This window comes from Schistocerca nitens, chromosome 4 (assembly GCF_023898315.1).
Source record: "Schistocerca nitens isolate TAMUIC-IGC-003100 chromosome 4, iqSchNite1.1, whole genome shotgun sequence".
NCBI lineage: Eukaryota > Metazoa > Arthropoda > Insecta > Orthoptera > Acrididae > Schistocerca > Schistocerca nitens.
This window is the reverse complement of record NC_064617.1, coordinates 221,646,659-221,659,275: the sequence shown is the minus strand read 5'-3', so window position 1 is coordinate 221,659,275 and position 12,617 is coordinate 221,646,659. Positions and strand designations below refer to the sequence as shown.

Sequence of the window (12,617 nt, the reverse complement as noted above, 5' to 3'; positions counted from 1 at the left end):
ATCCCTGAATTCCGCTAGATTTTGAAAAATGGTTCTGCCTTGCGCACAGTTCTGATGTTGACTAATAATTTTATCTGTAAGGCATGAAATTCTCTTGTTTATTACTCTAGCTATTAATTTATAATCAGAATTCAGCAGTGAAATTGGACGAAAATTATTTAAATCTTTGTTTCCATTATTTTTTGGCACCAGAACAATTTTACTCTCCTTAAACTCAGCCGGAATCATTTTACCCTGAATAACCTCATTTACAATGTCCGTGATTTTCGCACCTACTATTGGCCAGTAACGGATGTAAAACTCCGCTGGCAGACCATCCGGTCCTGGGGATTTTTTTGGTGGCGAGGCGCACAGAGTCTCATACACGTCTTCTTCACTGACAACCTCGAGAAAATTTTCGTTGTCATCTTCTGTCAGCTGTGGGGCTAGGATGTCAAGGAATTCTTCCAAGGAAGCATCACTACTTTGATGTACAGAATATAGCTCGCAATAATAGCGATAAATCTCGTCCATGATATCCTGCTGGGTTCTGAGAATCGTGCCGTGTTTTGTTCGAATTTCTTCAATAAAAGTCCTTCTCCCGTTTTTCGTATGCTTCACTAAATGATATAGGGAAGTAGTTTCATCTGCTGACACCGAATTTGCCTTCGATTTTATTTTCAACCCTTCCATTTGACTTCTCTTGATATTAAGTAACTTGGCTTTGACTTTTTTTATGTCTGCTATCCGAAGTGAGGAACCTGCTGAGACTTGATCATATAGATCTCTCAAAACGGAATAGTAATACTCTATAGTGCATTTCATTTCCCTTGCGCTCTGTGCACTGTATTGAATAAGAACTTTCCTCAACTTTGGCTTTGCCATTTTAACCCACCAGTCAATAGCAGTGGCATATCTACTACGGGCTCGCAGGCATATTGCCCATGTTTCTTTAATCAGATCTTCTAAATCATGATTAACTAACAAGGAAGTGTTCAAATTCCACTGATTCTTGAATCGGCGAACCGGCTGTCTTGTTAGATTTATGCAAGCTAAGACACTTGAATGGTCTGAAAAGTACGTAGGAATGGTTTCTACTTTTGTCACGGAAGTTACAAGATTTTTAGAAATATATAGTCTATCAATCCTGCTACGTGATGTTGCCGTGACATAAGTGAACTCAACAGTGGAGGGGTATTTGATTTCCCATATATCCTTTAATTCTAAACCAGTAACTAATTGTTTTAGTTCACTTGAGAAATTAAAATTAGGTAACTGATCTTTTCGATTTAAAACAATTAAAATCACCTCCAAGTAATAACTGTCTTGGTGATTTCCTTAACAAGTATATCAAGTCACCCTTGAAGAAACGTGCCCTGTCAGCTCGATGAGAACTTCCTGAAGGGGCGTACAAGTTGATGATAGTCACATCATAGATATTTAGTCCTATTCCCCTTCCGGATTCCAGTCGTTCCACCTCGCTTACTGTAATCCCTTCCCTTACCAAAATAGCTGTTCCAACACTTGTTTCGGGAGACACATTTATGTAACTGACAAAACCGGGAATTACCAAATCCGAAATTAGAACTTCTTGTAACAGGGCAATATCAGTCGCGGATTCGTACAAAAATTCATTAAGGGCCGATAATTTCAAACCGGTCGTGATTTTATTTATGTTTATAGTGGTGACAGAATAAGATTGCGTCATTGTGCTGTCACTATGTAGTTGTTTTGTTGAACTAATTTAGTTTACTGTGGTTCAGGGTTCAGTTAAGCTGTAACAGTTTTCTCGGAAGGCTGAACATGGAATAACACTTCAATCAGTTTATTAGTTACTGTCCCGTTTTTTTCTACTTCTGATGTTTTTTCTTGTACCGCAAGCAGACTGATTTCCTGGTAAACTTTCTGATTTTTCTTCCAGTGATTCGTGTACGACCATTTCGGACTGAACATTCTTTGGGCTTGGGTCGCCCCTACTGGATTTTCCCTTCCCTTGGTTACGATCTACATTCTCATTTGGTTGCGTCGGTATTTTACTTCGCGGCTTATCTGGAGCAGCAGCAGACGCTTTAGCAATTTCGGTTGCCGGCGCCTGCCCTGAGGTGTTGACCGTGATTTCAGTTTGGCCACCACTTCCTCGTTCTTTATTAATTTCACTCACTTTCTGATCGAGGGAAACAAATGGAGACTGCAGTTTTGCATCCTCTCCCTGAATTTGTTTATTAACAGATAGATTCTGATCTTTGCAATCGGCTACTGCACCTATTGTTTCTTGCAAATTAATGCTGCTTACACCCCTTTCATTTTCTGGTACCGTATGTGTATTATCTTTCTGTTCATTAGTTTCCATTCGCATTTTGCCTTCAGGTTCCTCTGCCTCCTCATCGCACTGTTTTTGCTTGCGAAGTGAGGGAGAGGGACAAGACAGCTCGTCCTCTGAACAACTATCAGTTATGTCCAGAGGTCGTTTTTTCGGTTGCATTTCAGTTTCACGAGTAGTGGCAACGGGGTTTCCTTTTGTTGTTAACGGGGGAAATTGACTGTTATCGTGAAGGGAGACATCAGCTTGTCCCGCTGCGTTAACATCGTCAACCAGTTGTTCCGGGCTATTCTTTGGTAACAGATCATTTAATGTAAGCTTCTGACGCTGTATCAAATTACTTTTAAGCACAACAGTTCGCCGCGGACATTCCTGTCTGAAGTGGCCGGTTTCGTTACATATATGACATGTAGCTTCCTGACCTGTATAAACAACTTGTGCCTTATACCCACAAACAGTTATGTGAGACGGAATATTCGTCTTAACGTCCATCTCTACACAGCGGACCCCGTTAAAACACTGCAGTTTAAAGCGAGGCGACCATCTTTCATTTGCAATTGATTTAACGTCTCCGTAGTTTAAAAGAGCTTCCTTAATCTTATCATTTTCAATTTCAATGGGGAGATTCAAGACACGAACGGTTTTGTAATGAATGTCCGCTCTATAGATGGAAACCTTACTTTTATAACCATTTCTATGCACAAAATCTACTTCATAGCCCCACTTTCGTAACACTTTATCAACAGTCGAAGCACTGATTAACTTGACAAAAACACAGTATTTTTCCTGATCCAGTTGCCAGGTATGAACGGTTTCAGAATTTAGACCAATTACCTGTGTAATCCAGTCATCTATTTCCAGGGATGTCGGCTGAACAGGACGGGATTCTTTGTCAAAAGCAAATACCAGAGTATTCTTCCTGAGGTTTGTAGCCATGGTTAATCCAGCGAAGCAATTTCGGTTAAACAACCAAAATTCCAAGTAGCAGCAGCAAGACCAGAAAGAGCGATCAGATCACAAGGAACAGGAACGAACACGGAGATTAACTGACGGACGGCACTCGGCGAAGCACAAGTACAGCAATGTAAACACTGAAGTGCAGCGCAACAGTTAATAGCGGCCACTCGCGAGCGCGGCTGAAACGGAACTGCCACTTCGGCCGGCTATTCTATGCACCAAGAGGGACGTAGTATTCATAAGTATACCGTAGTACGAGGCTTATGATTAACTAACTGCTCGGTCACGGAAACAGTTACCGGTGCCGTATCCGATACTAAAAAAAGGACGATTGCTGACTGACTGTGTGTCAGAATGATCCTTTTGTCTTGTAAATGCTCTGTCAGGCCTCTCCTTTACATACAAGTTTTTTGTTTTGTGGATGGCTGTTAATCTCTGCACGAACGTGCTAATCCGGTGCAGCCAACAACAGCATCTCTACAAAGTCCGTGATCGCAGCAGGGCGGCAAATTCTGCTACCTCTAATCATTGGTCGCTGACCGTGTCTTACTTTTCTCCTACATGCTACATGGAGCATCTTCGTTTTTACCGTGTGCGTGTGCCACGATAGTTGATGCCGTTAACGCACGCTAATATGATAGCAGTCGTCCTGGCGATAATCTAGAGGCGCAAAAATAATCATCACTGTTTGACTGGCAGCGGGAGACAATGTCGGCTACAGCCCGTGGTAAGTAAACTGTATACCTCTGCCACGGGTTTTGTGGCTCATAGAGTGTCAGCATGTAATATCAGGAGCGATTCTAGAAGTCGGGGAAGAGGGGGTGGGGGCTAATAGTTGGGGGAGAGTGGGTTTGGGGGAATGAAATATCGCTTAACAAAAGGAGAGTTGGGGTCCTCCACCGACAAATTGGTAAAATTTGGTGCTGCTTAAAGCAGTTTTTGTCAACTGTTTTGGAGTTCAGGGTAAAAACGTGTCTACAGAATGTGTGTGCGCGGAAAAATAATACGATTTGACCAAGATGTCCCGCGATTTCGAAGTTTTTGTCTGGTGTCAGCAGTTTAAGTGTTGATGGACATACCCTGCATATTTAGCTTTCTTGATTATTGTAAGTGGTACTCGTAAATTAATATACATCCAATGTAGATTAATAAATAATAAGACGCCCATTTTAAGTTAAATGATATTTATTGGTTTAGATAGTAAGCTATTTGCCGCTCTTGTTCTTTTGTTAAAATGTGTTCCCCGCCTTGCCACCGCCCCTGTGTAATATGATGAACCATTTATGGGACGGTGGCAGTTGCTTCTTTATATTAGAACAAATAAGCCCTCGGTCACAAATATTAAGTCAAAATTGACCAGGTTTCGACGCTACTATGAGCGTCGTCTTCAGAATTAAACTAACTGTTCTAAAACATTTTAGGTATATAATACGTTAATAAAATTAAAGTTTGTACTGACAGGAAAGAGATGCAGGACTTACAAGTCACATTTAAAAAAAAATCTAAGCCGGAAAGGCGACGTAATGAATAGTTGTAAATAAGATGGCAAGCCGCTAAGGGCCACTCGTACTTCAGTGAACAAGGGTTGCAACAAGACTGAGACTAACGTGGGACGTGGGACGTCGCCTTTCCGGCTTAGGTTTTTTTTAAATGTGACTTGTAAGTACTGAATCTCTTTCCTGTCAGTACAAACTTTAATTTTATTAATGTATTATATACCTAATATGTTTTAGAACAGTTAGTTTAATTCTGAAGACGACGCTCATAGTAGCGTCGAAACCTGGTCAATTTTGACTTAATATATGTGACCGAGGGCTTATTTGTTCTAATATAATTCTGACACCGTCACTGAACATTAGCAGCTACGTTCAAAGTTTTAAGTTGCTTCTTTGTTTCTGTTTTACAGAGTGTTATATGTAGCACTACTCTCTCACCACCATCATCATCGTCATCATTATCAACAACAACAACAATACTATGGGAGCGCTACAGTGTACACGCTCATATCACAATAACACACACTAAAAGTTACACTTACTACATAACCCACAGGCTTCGTCAACGAAATGTGGTAACGAGGCAAAGTTTTTTTTTTTTTTTTTGCAGGTTTGGACGTGAAACTATTCACGGAAGTCTTTCAACCAATAAAACCACACGACACTAATTTCTTGTTGACAATGTGAATGTACACGTATACGCAGACATACTAATGATGGGATACATCCAAATTCGTAATGTTAAACGATTCTGTTTTCAGCATCCCTCCACCAGTGACACACACAACATCGACATTAGTAGCTCGAACATTATCACACAAAAAATTACCGGTACGTGTAAAAAAATACCGAACGATCGAGAAAAAGCTGCGCGTTTAATTACAGATGTACTAGTATTTACAATGGAAACTCTCAAAGTATCACAGTTGAATTGATATTTATTGTGAAAACTCTCGAATCAGTGGAAGTTCTATTGTTGCAAAGATCATTGTAATTTGTAGAATAGCTGGTGGGTGCCATAGGTAATAATTTAAGTAGACAATTTTGTGGCAGGAATTCCTTAATGGTGTTTTGGACCTTTTTCCAGGAATTATCTAGATGCGGTAGTGTTTGTGCACCAACGTCGAAATGGTCAGCACACCCTCAAAACAAAGTTTTTTAGGCGTAAGCGGAAATTGTAGCTGTATTAATAAATACGGAATCTGCTGACTTTTGAGAAACATGGAAAAAAGTAAAATACCGTACTACTTAAAAAAAATTATAAACGTAAGCCTAAATCACTCACTAAATGAAATTTTTATGTGTCCACGTTAATCAAAACAGATCTGACTACCTTGTCACAGCATTAAAAACAAGAAAACATGTTTCTAAACGCCCGACTTCTGTGCGCATTATCCCGTATTCGAAAATCGATTGTCGGTGACCCGCAACTCTGTACAGCAGGTCAGTGAAGAAGCAGCATCGTGGTGACGTCATGATGTGTGACCGAGATGAGATGAAAACTGTCACACAGCGACAGACGCCTTTCGCTTGGCGGCGTTGGTTGTTTATCAATAACAAGGATGTACAAAAGATTTGAAACCTAAAGTCTTGACTGATGACAGATTTTCATCTTTGACTGGTGAGTGAGAACAAAAAGGGACAAATATTCACTACAGAATATTGTGTACGATAAGGAGTAGTGACAATACGCTTGATACCATCTTCAAACGATGGTAGAACGCGCAAATTTTTTAATTAAACGACACTATTTTAAGTTTGTATGCGAAAGTTGCAGAATTGAGCGGATGTCAGATTAGAATTGAGCTTTACTGTAATGAAGCTGATAGCTTTTATCAAACAAGTGTGCACAGATTTTGAAGAATTTTTCTCTTTTTTCATTTCGCCGTGGCTGGACGCAATTCCTGGCACTTTCAAACACAGGCCACACCATCTGTCTACAAGTTGGATTAATTTTGTTCTGCGTGTTTGAGGTTTCGTTACAATTTTTGTATTCCGATTGACAAAGATGTGTAAATTTTATATAACAAAGCCAAGTCTGCCATCATAAAATGTAATTAGTGTTTATAATATATCGTGGTTGAAAAGTAATCTTAGCAATTAATAACAATATACAAATGAAATATTACAAAAGTTGTATACTCTATCTAATGATACAAAAGAACAAATTCACAAAGACATCAGACCTACTTTAAAGCCTATAAATCTGCACCATATGTACCGTTGTAAGCTCAGAACACATTATACAAGATTCATTTAGGGTCCTATGCTAAAATGTCTGCAAATCATTGCACCAATTCAAGCAAAAGTTGGTACCCAGTTTTTTGAAACACACTTAATATGTTGACTTGTAGAACTGTGCAAAAGAAAACAGATGACCTAATGATATGTTTCTGTCAACCATGAGGCTTTGGATTTAAATTGGGCACACACATGCCAACAAACATTATAGGATTGTCACATTAAAACATTGACTTGTATGTTTTGAACAGAACAAATCCTGAAAGGTGTTTGTGGTAGTTTTCTCCTCTAGTGAAAAGTCTAAATTTTTTAAATACTAGTAGTGTAAGTCATGACAGTCTGGCATGTAGTGCAGCTTATCTGAACAGTGGATTCTGAAAACTGACCTGATGTTTGGGTCAAAACTACCTGCAAAGTTAAACACATTTTTAAATTTATGTTGCATTCACTGTTGGTGCTTTGTGAAATTTAATGATTACAAAATGGGGAGGGGGGACGGGGCTGCAGCATCTGTGCCACTGTTTCCCCGATTTTTTTACGAAATTTTTATATAATTGTCTTGAGTGTTACTGTCAGTTCTATGTGTAAGCCCATTAACAGTAAGTCTTCTTTTCCCTATTAAGTTACATCTGTATTTAATTATTATTATTATTATTATTATTTTGCCAATGTGTACCTAATGTGCAATTTTGTTGTCTGTATTTGTTCCGTCTTTAACTTGGCCTGATATTTTTCTTAGTATAACCTTCTGGTGGTTTATAATTTTTCCATAATTATTTTATTCAGTTACCAAGTTTCTTCAGCATAAAGTGCTTCTGAGTGCGTTCCCATTGCATAGTAATTAAGGACATTAATTTATTTGTTATAGGCCTAGATATCTTTTGTTAAGTGCTACATTACTTTCATGTTCGTAGCTCTTGAGTGGATTCCTTCTGTTTGACATATTCCGTATTCAACTTAGAAACACGATAAAAATTAATTATGAGCAAATGAGATTTATTATTTCTTAAACATATTCCTGAAGACCTAATCTGATGTTTTACCAATTTGAAGATCTGTTTGTTGTGCATTAAATTTTATTTTTCATCACCCAATAGTTAATGTTTATCGACTGGCTGAATTACTGACTGACAGGTTATTTGAGTGATGATCATGTTTTTCTTTTGCCAACAGATGTAAAACATGTTCCCTTGTGGTGCCTGTGTGCTGTGCTATATTGTGCTTGGTGGACTTGCTCTGTTGATTCTTGGATTGTTTTTACTGAAGGTTTATGTAAAAGTAACATGTGGTGTTTGCACCAGCACAAAACGCATGGAAGGAAAGACAGTGATTATAACAGGAGCCAACTCAGGTAAAATTTAGAAATAGTAAAAGCACTAAATGATAGAGACTGTGTATTTGTCAGATTGCTAGCTCTTTGAACCTGTACCGATGTTGAAAAATCTGAAAGAATCCGAATGTGCTCTTCTCATTAACAGTGTACAATAGCAGATATGAAGCACCAAAATTGCCCTTGTCTGCTGTTTACATGAACATTGGCTGGGGAAAAAATTGAATCCAAGGAAACAGAAAACTGCTGATTCAATATTTCTCAAATTTATCATCAAAGTTGTTGGTACATGTTTAGATCTGCCTATCAAAATATGTATCTAAATCATTGGATAATATCGTCTATAAGTGAAACAATAATAGAAATTCCTGGATGGAGCAATTCATAAAGTAAGGGAAAGGCAGTCACTCGGTTAACTATAGTGGGACATTGTGTGGAGTACAGAAACACATAACAGGAAAAACACACACACACACACACACACACACACACACACACACACACACACACACACACACACTGGATGCAGGGGTGGAATTGTGAACATTACAGTTTTTGACATTGCAAAATAGACGGCTTCCACTGATGGTCCTCTTCTTTCTTGTTCAAGTCCATTGGTTCTAACCGTTCAGATGGGTTTACGTTGTAACCATTATGCCACGTTAACTAGTTTGATCACTGAAATAACTGTAACTTACCTTTGTTTTTCCTGCAGGTATTGGCAAAGAGACAGCATTTGAATTGGCAAGAAGAGGGGCAAGAGTAATAATGGCATGTCGCTCTATTGATGTTGCAAAGAAAATCTGTGGTAAGTTGTAGCTGTAATTATGTCACTGTTAGACATACAAAATAACTGCACATTAGTGTGTACTTCCATTATGTAAAAAACTTAAACAGCTGTTTGGGCAAATTAATTCTAATTTATGATAAATGTAACCATATTTCTTTTTTTTTGTAAGCCGGAGAATTAAAAATGGGAGGGGGGGGGTGATAATTTACACATCACCTTCTTTCTTACAGCCCAAAATCAAGAAGGCTCTTCATAATATGAAATTAACAAAGCGGAACATTAGTATGCAGATGTAACTATTGTAAACTACACTCCTGGAAATGGAAAAAAGAACACATTGACACCGGTGTGTCAGACCCACCATACTTGCTCTGGACACTGCGAGAGGGCTGTACAAGCAATGATCACACGCACGGCACAGCAGACACACCAGGAACCGCGGTGTTGGCCGTCGAATGGCGCTAGCTGCGCAGCATTTGTGCACCGCCGCCGTCAGTGTCAGCCAGTTTGCCGTGGCATACGGAGCTCCATCACAGTCTTTAACACTGGTAGCATGCCGCGACAGCGTGGACGTGAACCGTATGTGCAGTTGACGGACTTTGAGCGAGGGCGTATAGTGGGCATGCGGGAGGCCGGGTGGACGTACCGCCGAATTGCTCAACACGTGGGGCGTGAGGTCTCCACAGTACATCGATGTTGTCGCCAGTGGTCGGCGGAAGGTGCACGTGCCCGTCGACCTGGGACCGGACCGCAGCGACACACGGATGCACGCCAAGACCGTAGGATCCTACGCAGTGCCGTAGGGGACCGCACCGCCACTTCCCAGCAAATTAGGGACACTGTTGCTCCTGGGGTATCGGCGAGGACCATTTGCAACAGTCTCCATGAAGCTGGGCTACGGTCCCGCACACCGTTAGGCCGTCTTCCGCTCACGCCCCAACATCGTGCAGCCCGCCTCCAGTGGTGTCGCGACAGGCGTGAATGGAGGGACGAATGGAGACGTGTCATCTTCAGCGATGAGAGTCGCTTCTGCCTTGGTGCCAATGATGGTCGTATGCGTGTTTGGCGCCGTGCAGGTGAGCGCCACAATCAGGACTGCATACGACCGAGGCACACAGGGCCAACACCTGGCATCATGGTGTGGGGAGCGATCTCCTACACTGGCCGTACACCACTGGTGATCGTCGAGGGGACACTGAATAGTGCACGGTACATCCAAACCGTCATCGAACCCATCGTTCTACCATTCCTAGACTGGCAAGGGAACTTGCTGTTCCAACAGGACAATGCACGTCCGCATGTATCCCGTTCCACCCAACATGCTCTAGAAGGTGTAAGTCAACTACCCTGGCCAGCAAGATCTCCGGATCTGTCCCCCATTGAGCATGTTTGGGACTGGATGAAGCGTCGTCTCACGCGGTCTGCACGTCCAGCACGAACGCTGGTCCAACTGAGGCGCCAGGTGGAAATGGCATGGCAAGCCGTTCCACAGGACTACATCCAGCATCTCTACGATCGTCTCCATGGGAGAATAGCAGCCTGCATTGCTGCGAAAGGTGGATATACACTGTACTAGTGTCGACATTGTGCATGCTCTGTTGCCTGTGTCTATGTGCCTGTGGTTCTGTCAGTGTGATCATGTGATGTATCTGACCCAGGAATGTGTCAATAAAGTTTCCCCTTTCTGGGACAATGAATTCACGGTGTTCTTATTTCAATTTCCAGGAGTGTATTTTGCATATTGTGCTAAGCATTAACAGACTGATGACTGGCAACTTTGACACTTCTATGGGCCAGCAGCTGATAATAGACCATGACTTAAAACACTAACTTCAGTGTCAATATAACAGATAGATGATGCTCTCTGTAATCTTGGATAATTTGTGCAAAAGTTTTGCCCCCATGCAAATGGTTTAAAATAAAATTTTGTGTGTGTATAATTTATACTCATCTTCAAAAATAATTTTATTTGGTTCCTTGATATTACGTCAGGTATTGCAGTTGGTGCCACAAGTTAGATACGTGTGCCTTCTCTTTTGCCAGTGCACCTGCAGTCTTTTCCCCTTCTCTCTTTCTCCCCTCTCCCTTTTCTGCCACCATCTCCCTTTGCACCTAGGAGCCCTATCTTGTCCCCCCCACTTCTCTGCTTGCTCTCAGCAGAACATCTTTCTGTACCCCCACCTTGCTATGCGTCTCCCTTCCTGCCCTATGCTGGCTCCTTACCTGCATCACCCACTTAGATTACTGCTCATGTCACACACAGTTGCAGTTCACAGTTGAAGTCAGCGGCACATGTGTGCATGTTGTTGTGCTTTTGTGTGTGTGTGTGTGTGTGTGTGTGTGTGTGTGTGTGTGTGTGTGTGTGTGTGTTTCCTATTTCCAAAAAATGATAGTTTTTGTACTGAAGCTTAAAAGTTCAGCAGTTTTTTCATTGTGCCTTCTATGACTCGATGTTGCCGCTGCGTGGTGACTAGAATTCTGTCCAACACTGTTGTTACACCTCAATTTAAATGACGTAATAAATTATATGATTGAGACATTGCTGGCCAGTACTTACCTACATGGGAGGTGGAATGCCTGTGCTACCAATAGGTTGAAGATTAAAAAGGGAGTAGGACATCCTTCTGTAAGGGTGAGGCAGCAGGAAAAAAGAATATCATTGCATTCCTGATATCTACCCACAACTGCTTCAGTTGTTAAAGCTCTTTCAAATGCTACAGTGACTGGTTATTCCACAGTCAGCCGGCATTACACGAAACAATAAAACTAATTAAAGGAAATTCCATGTTGATGGTAGGCAATGAAAACCCCGTAACTCCACCTGTCTCTGAAAGTCTCATCATTCCTGTAACCAGCGACTTCATTATCAAAGAAATTTGAAAGTGCATGGATTTCTCTAATCTGTAAATAACTGGGAATCTGCTATATAATTACACATGTAGCAACATTATCTGTATCTCTTGATATATATTTTAAGAAACTGCCTTTGCTTCTCGTATAAAATTTAACAACATGGGGTTATGAGGTTTTCATTGCCTGCCATCAATATTTTAAATATCCCAAAGACACCTTGCTTAACAAAACATCACAGTTGTAATTTATTAACCACTCCTAATTGTAATTAATGTCAAGAAAGAGCCAAATTATTGCTGAAAAATTTGTGGTGTTGAAGTTATAAATTTTGAGAATATTTTTTCCCCACTCTGGCCTTTGGGGACATCATGTTTCAAAAATTGTACAAAGCTAGTAGCTCATATTTATTTGCAGTGACAATGTTCTCGTAAGTGTTCAAAACTCGGCATAAGAAACTTTCTATCATTGACTGTGACCAACATTGATAGTCGTTTCTTGTCATTCAGGAACTATACAGTCATGTAGCACACAAAAATGGAAATTAAAAAAATGAGATCTGTTGTCTAAAATAATAACAAACCAGCATGTTAGGTGTGAAATTAATGATAACAGCAATTGAAACAAAATCCTAATTGTTTTCTTGGATTAAAT

The 12,617-nt window shown here is 40.5% G+C and overlaps 1 protein-coding gene across 3 annotated transcripts in view; it reads left to right on the top strand.

The window, feature by feature from the left end:
* LOC126251533 (retinol dehydrogenase 14) overlaps positions 1–12,617 on the top strand; it is a 111,447-nt gene that overhangs the window by 72,062 nt on the left and 26,768 nt on the right. The window contains exons 1-3 of one of the 3 annotated variants that reach the window (XM_049952037.1): positions 6,234–6,373; positions 8,167–8,344; positions 9,039–9,131. In XM_049952037.1, the coding sequence (XP_049807994.1) occupies positions 8,176–8,344; positions 9,039–9,131 (262 nt within the window). In that variant the 5' untranslated portion in view covers positions 6,234–6,373; positions 8,167–8,175. Of the gene's footprint in view, positions 1–6,233; positions 6,374–6,674; positions 6,806–8,166; positions 8,345–9,038; positions 9,132–12,617 lie in introns of those variants that run through there. The other 2 variants (XM_049952039.1, XM_049952038.1) reach the window with 2 other exon arrangements.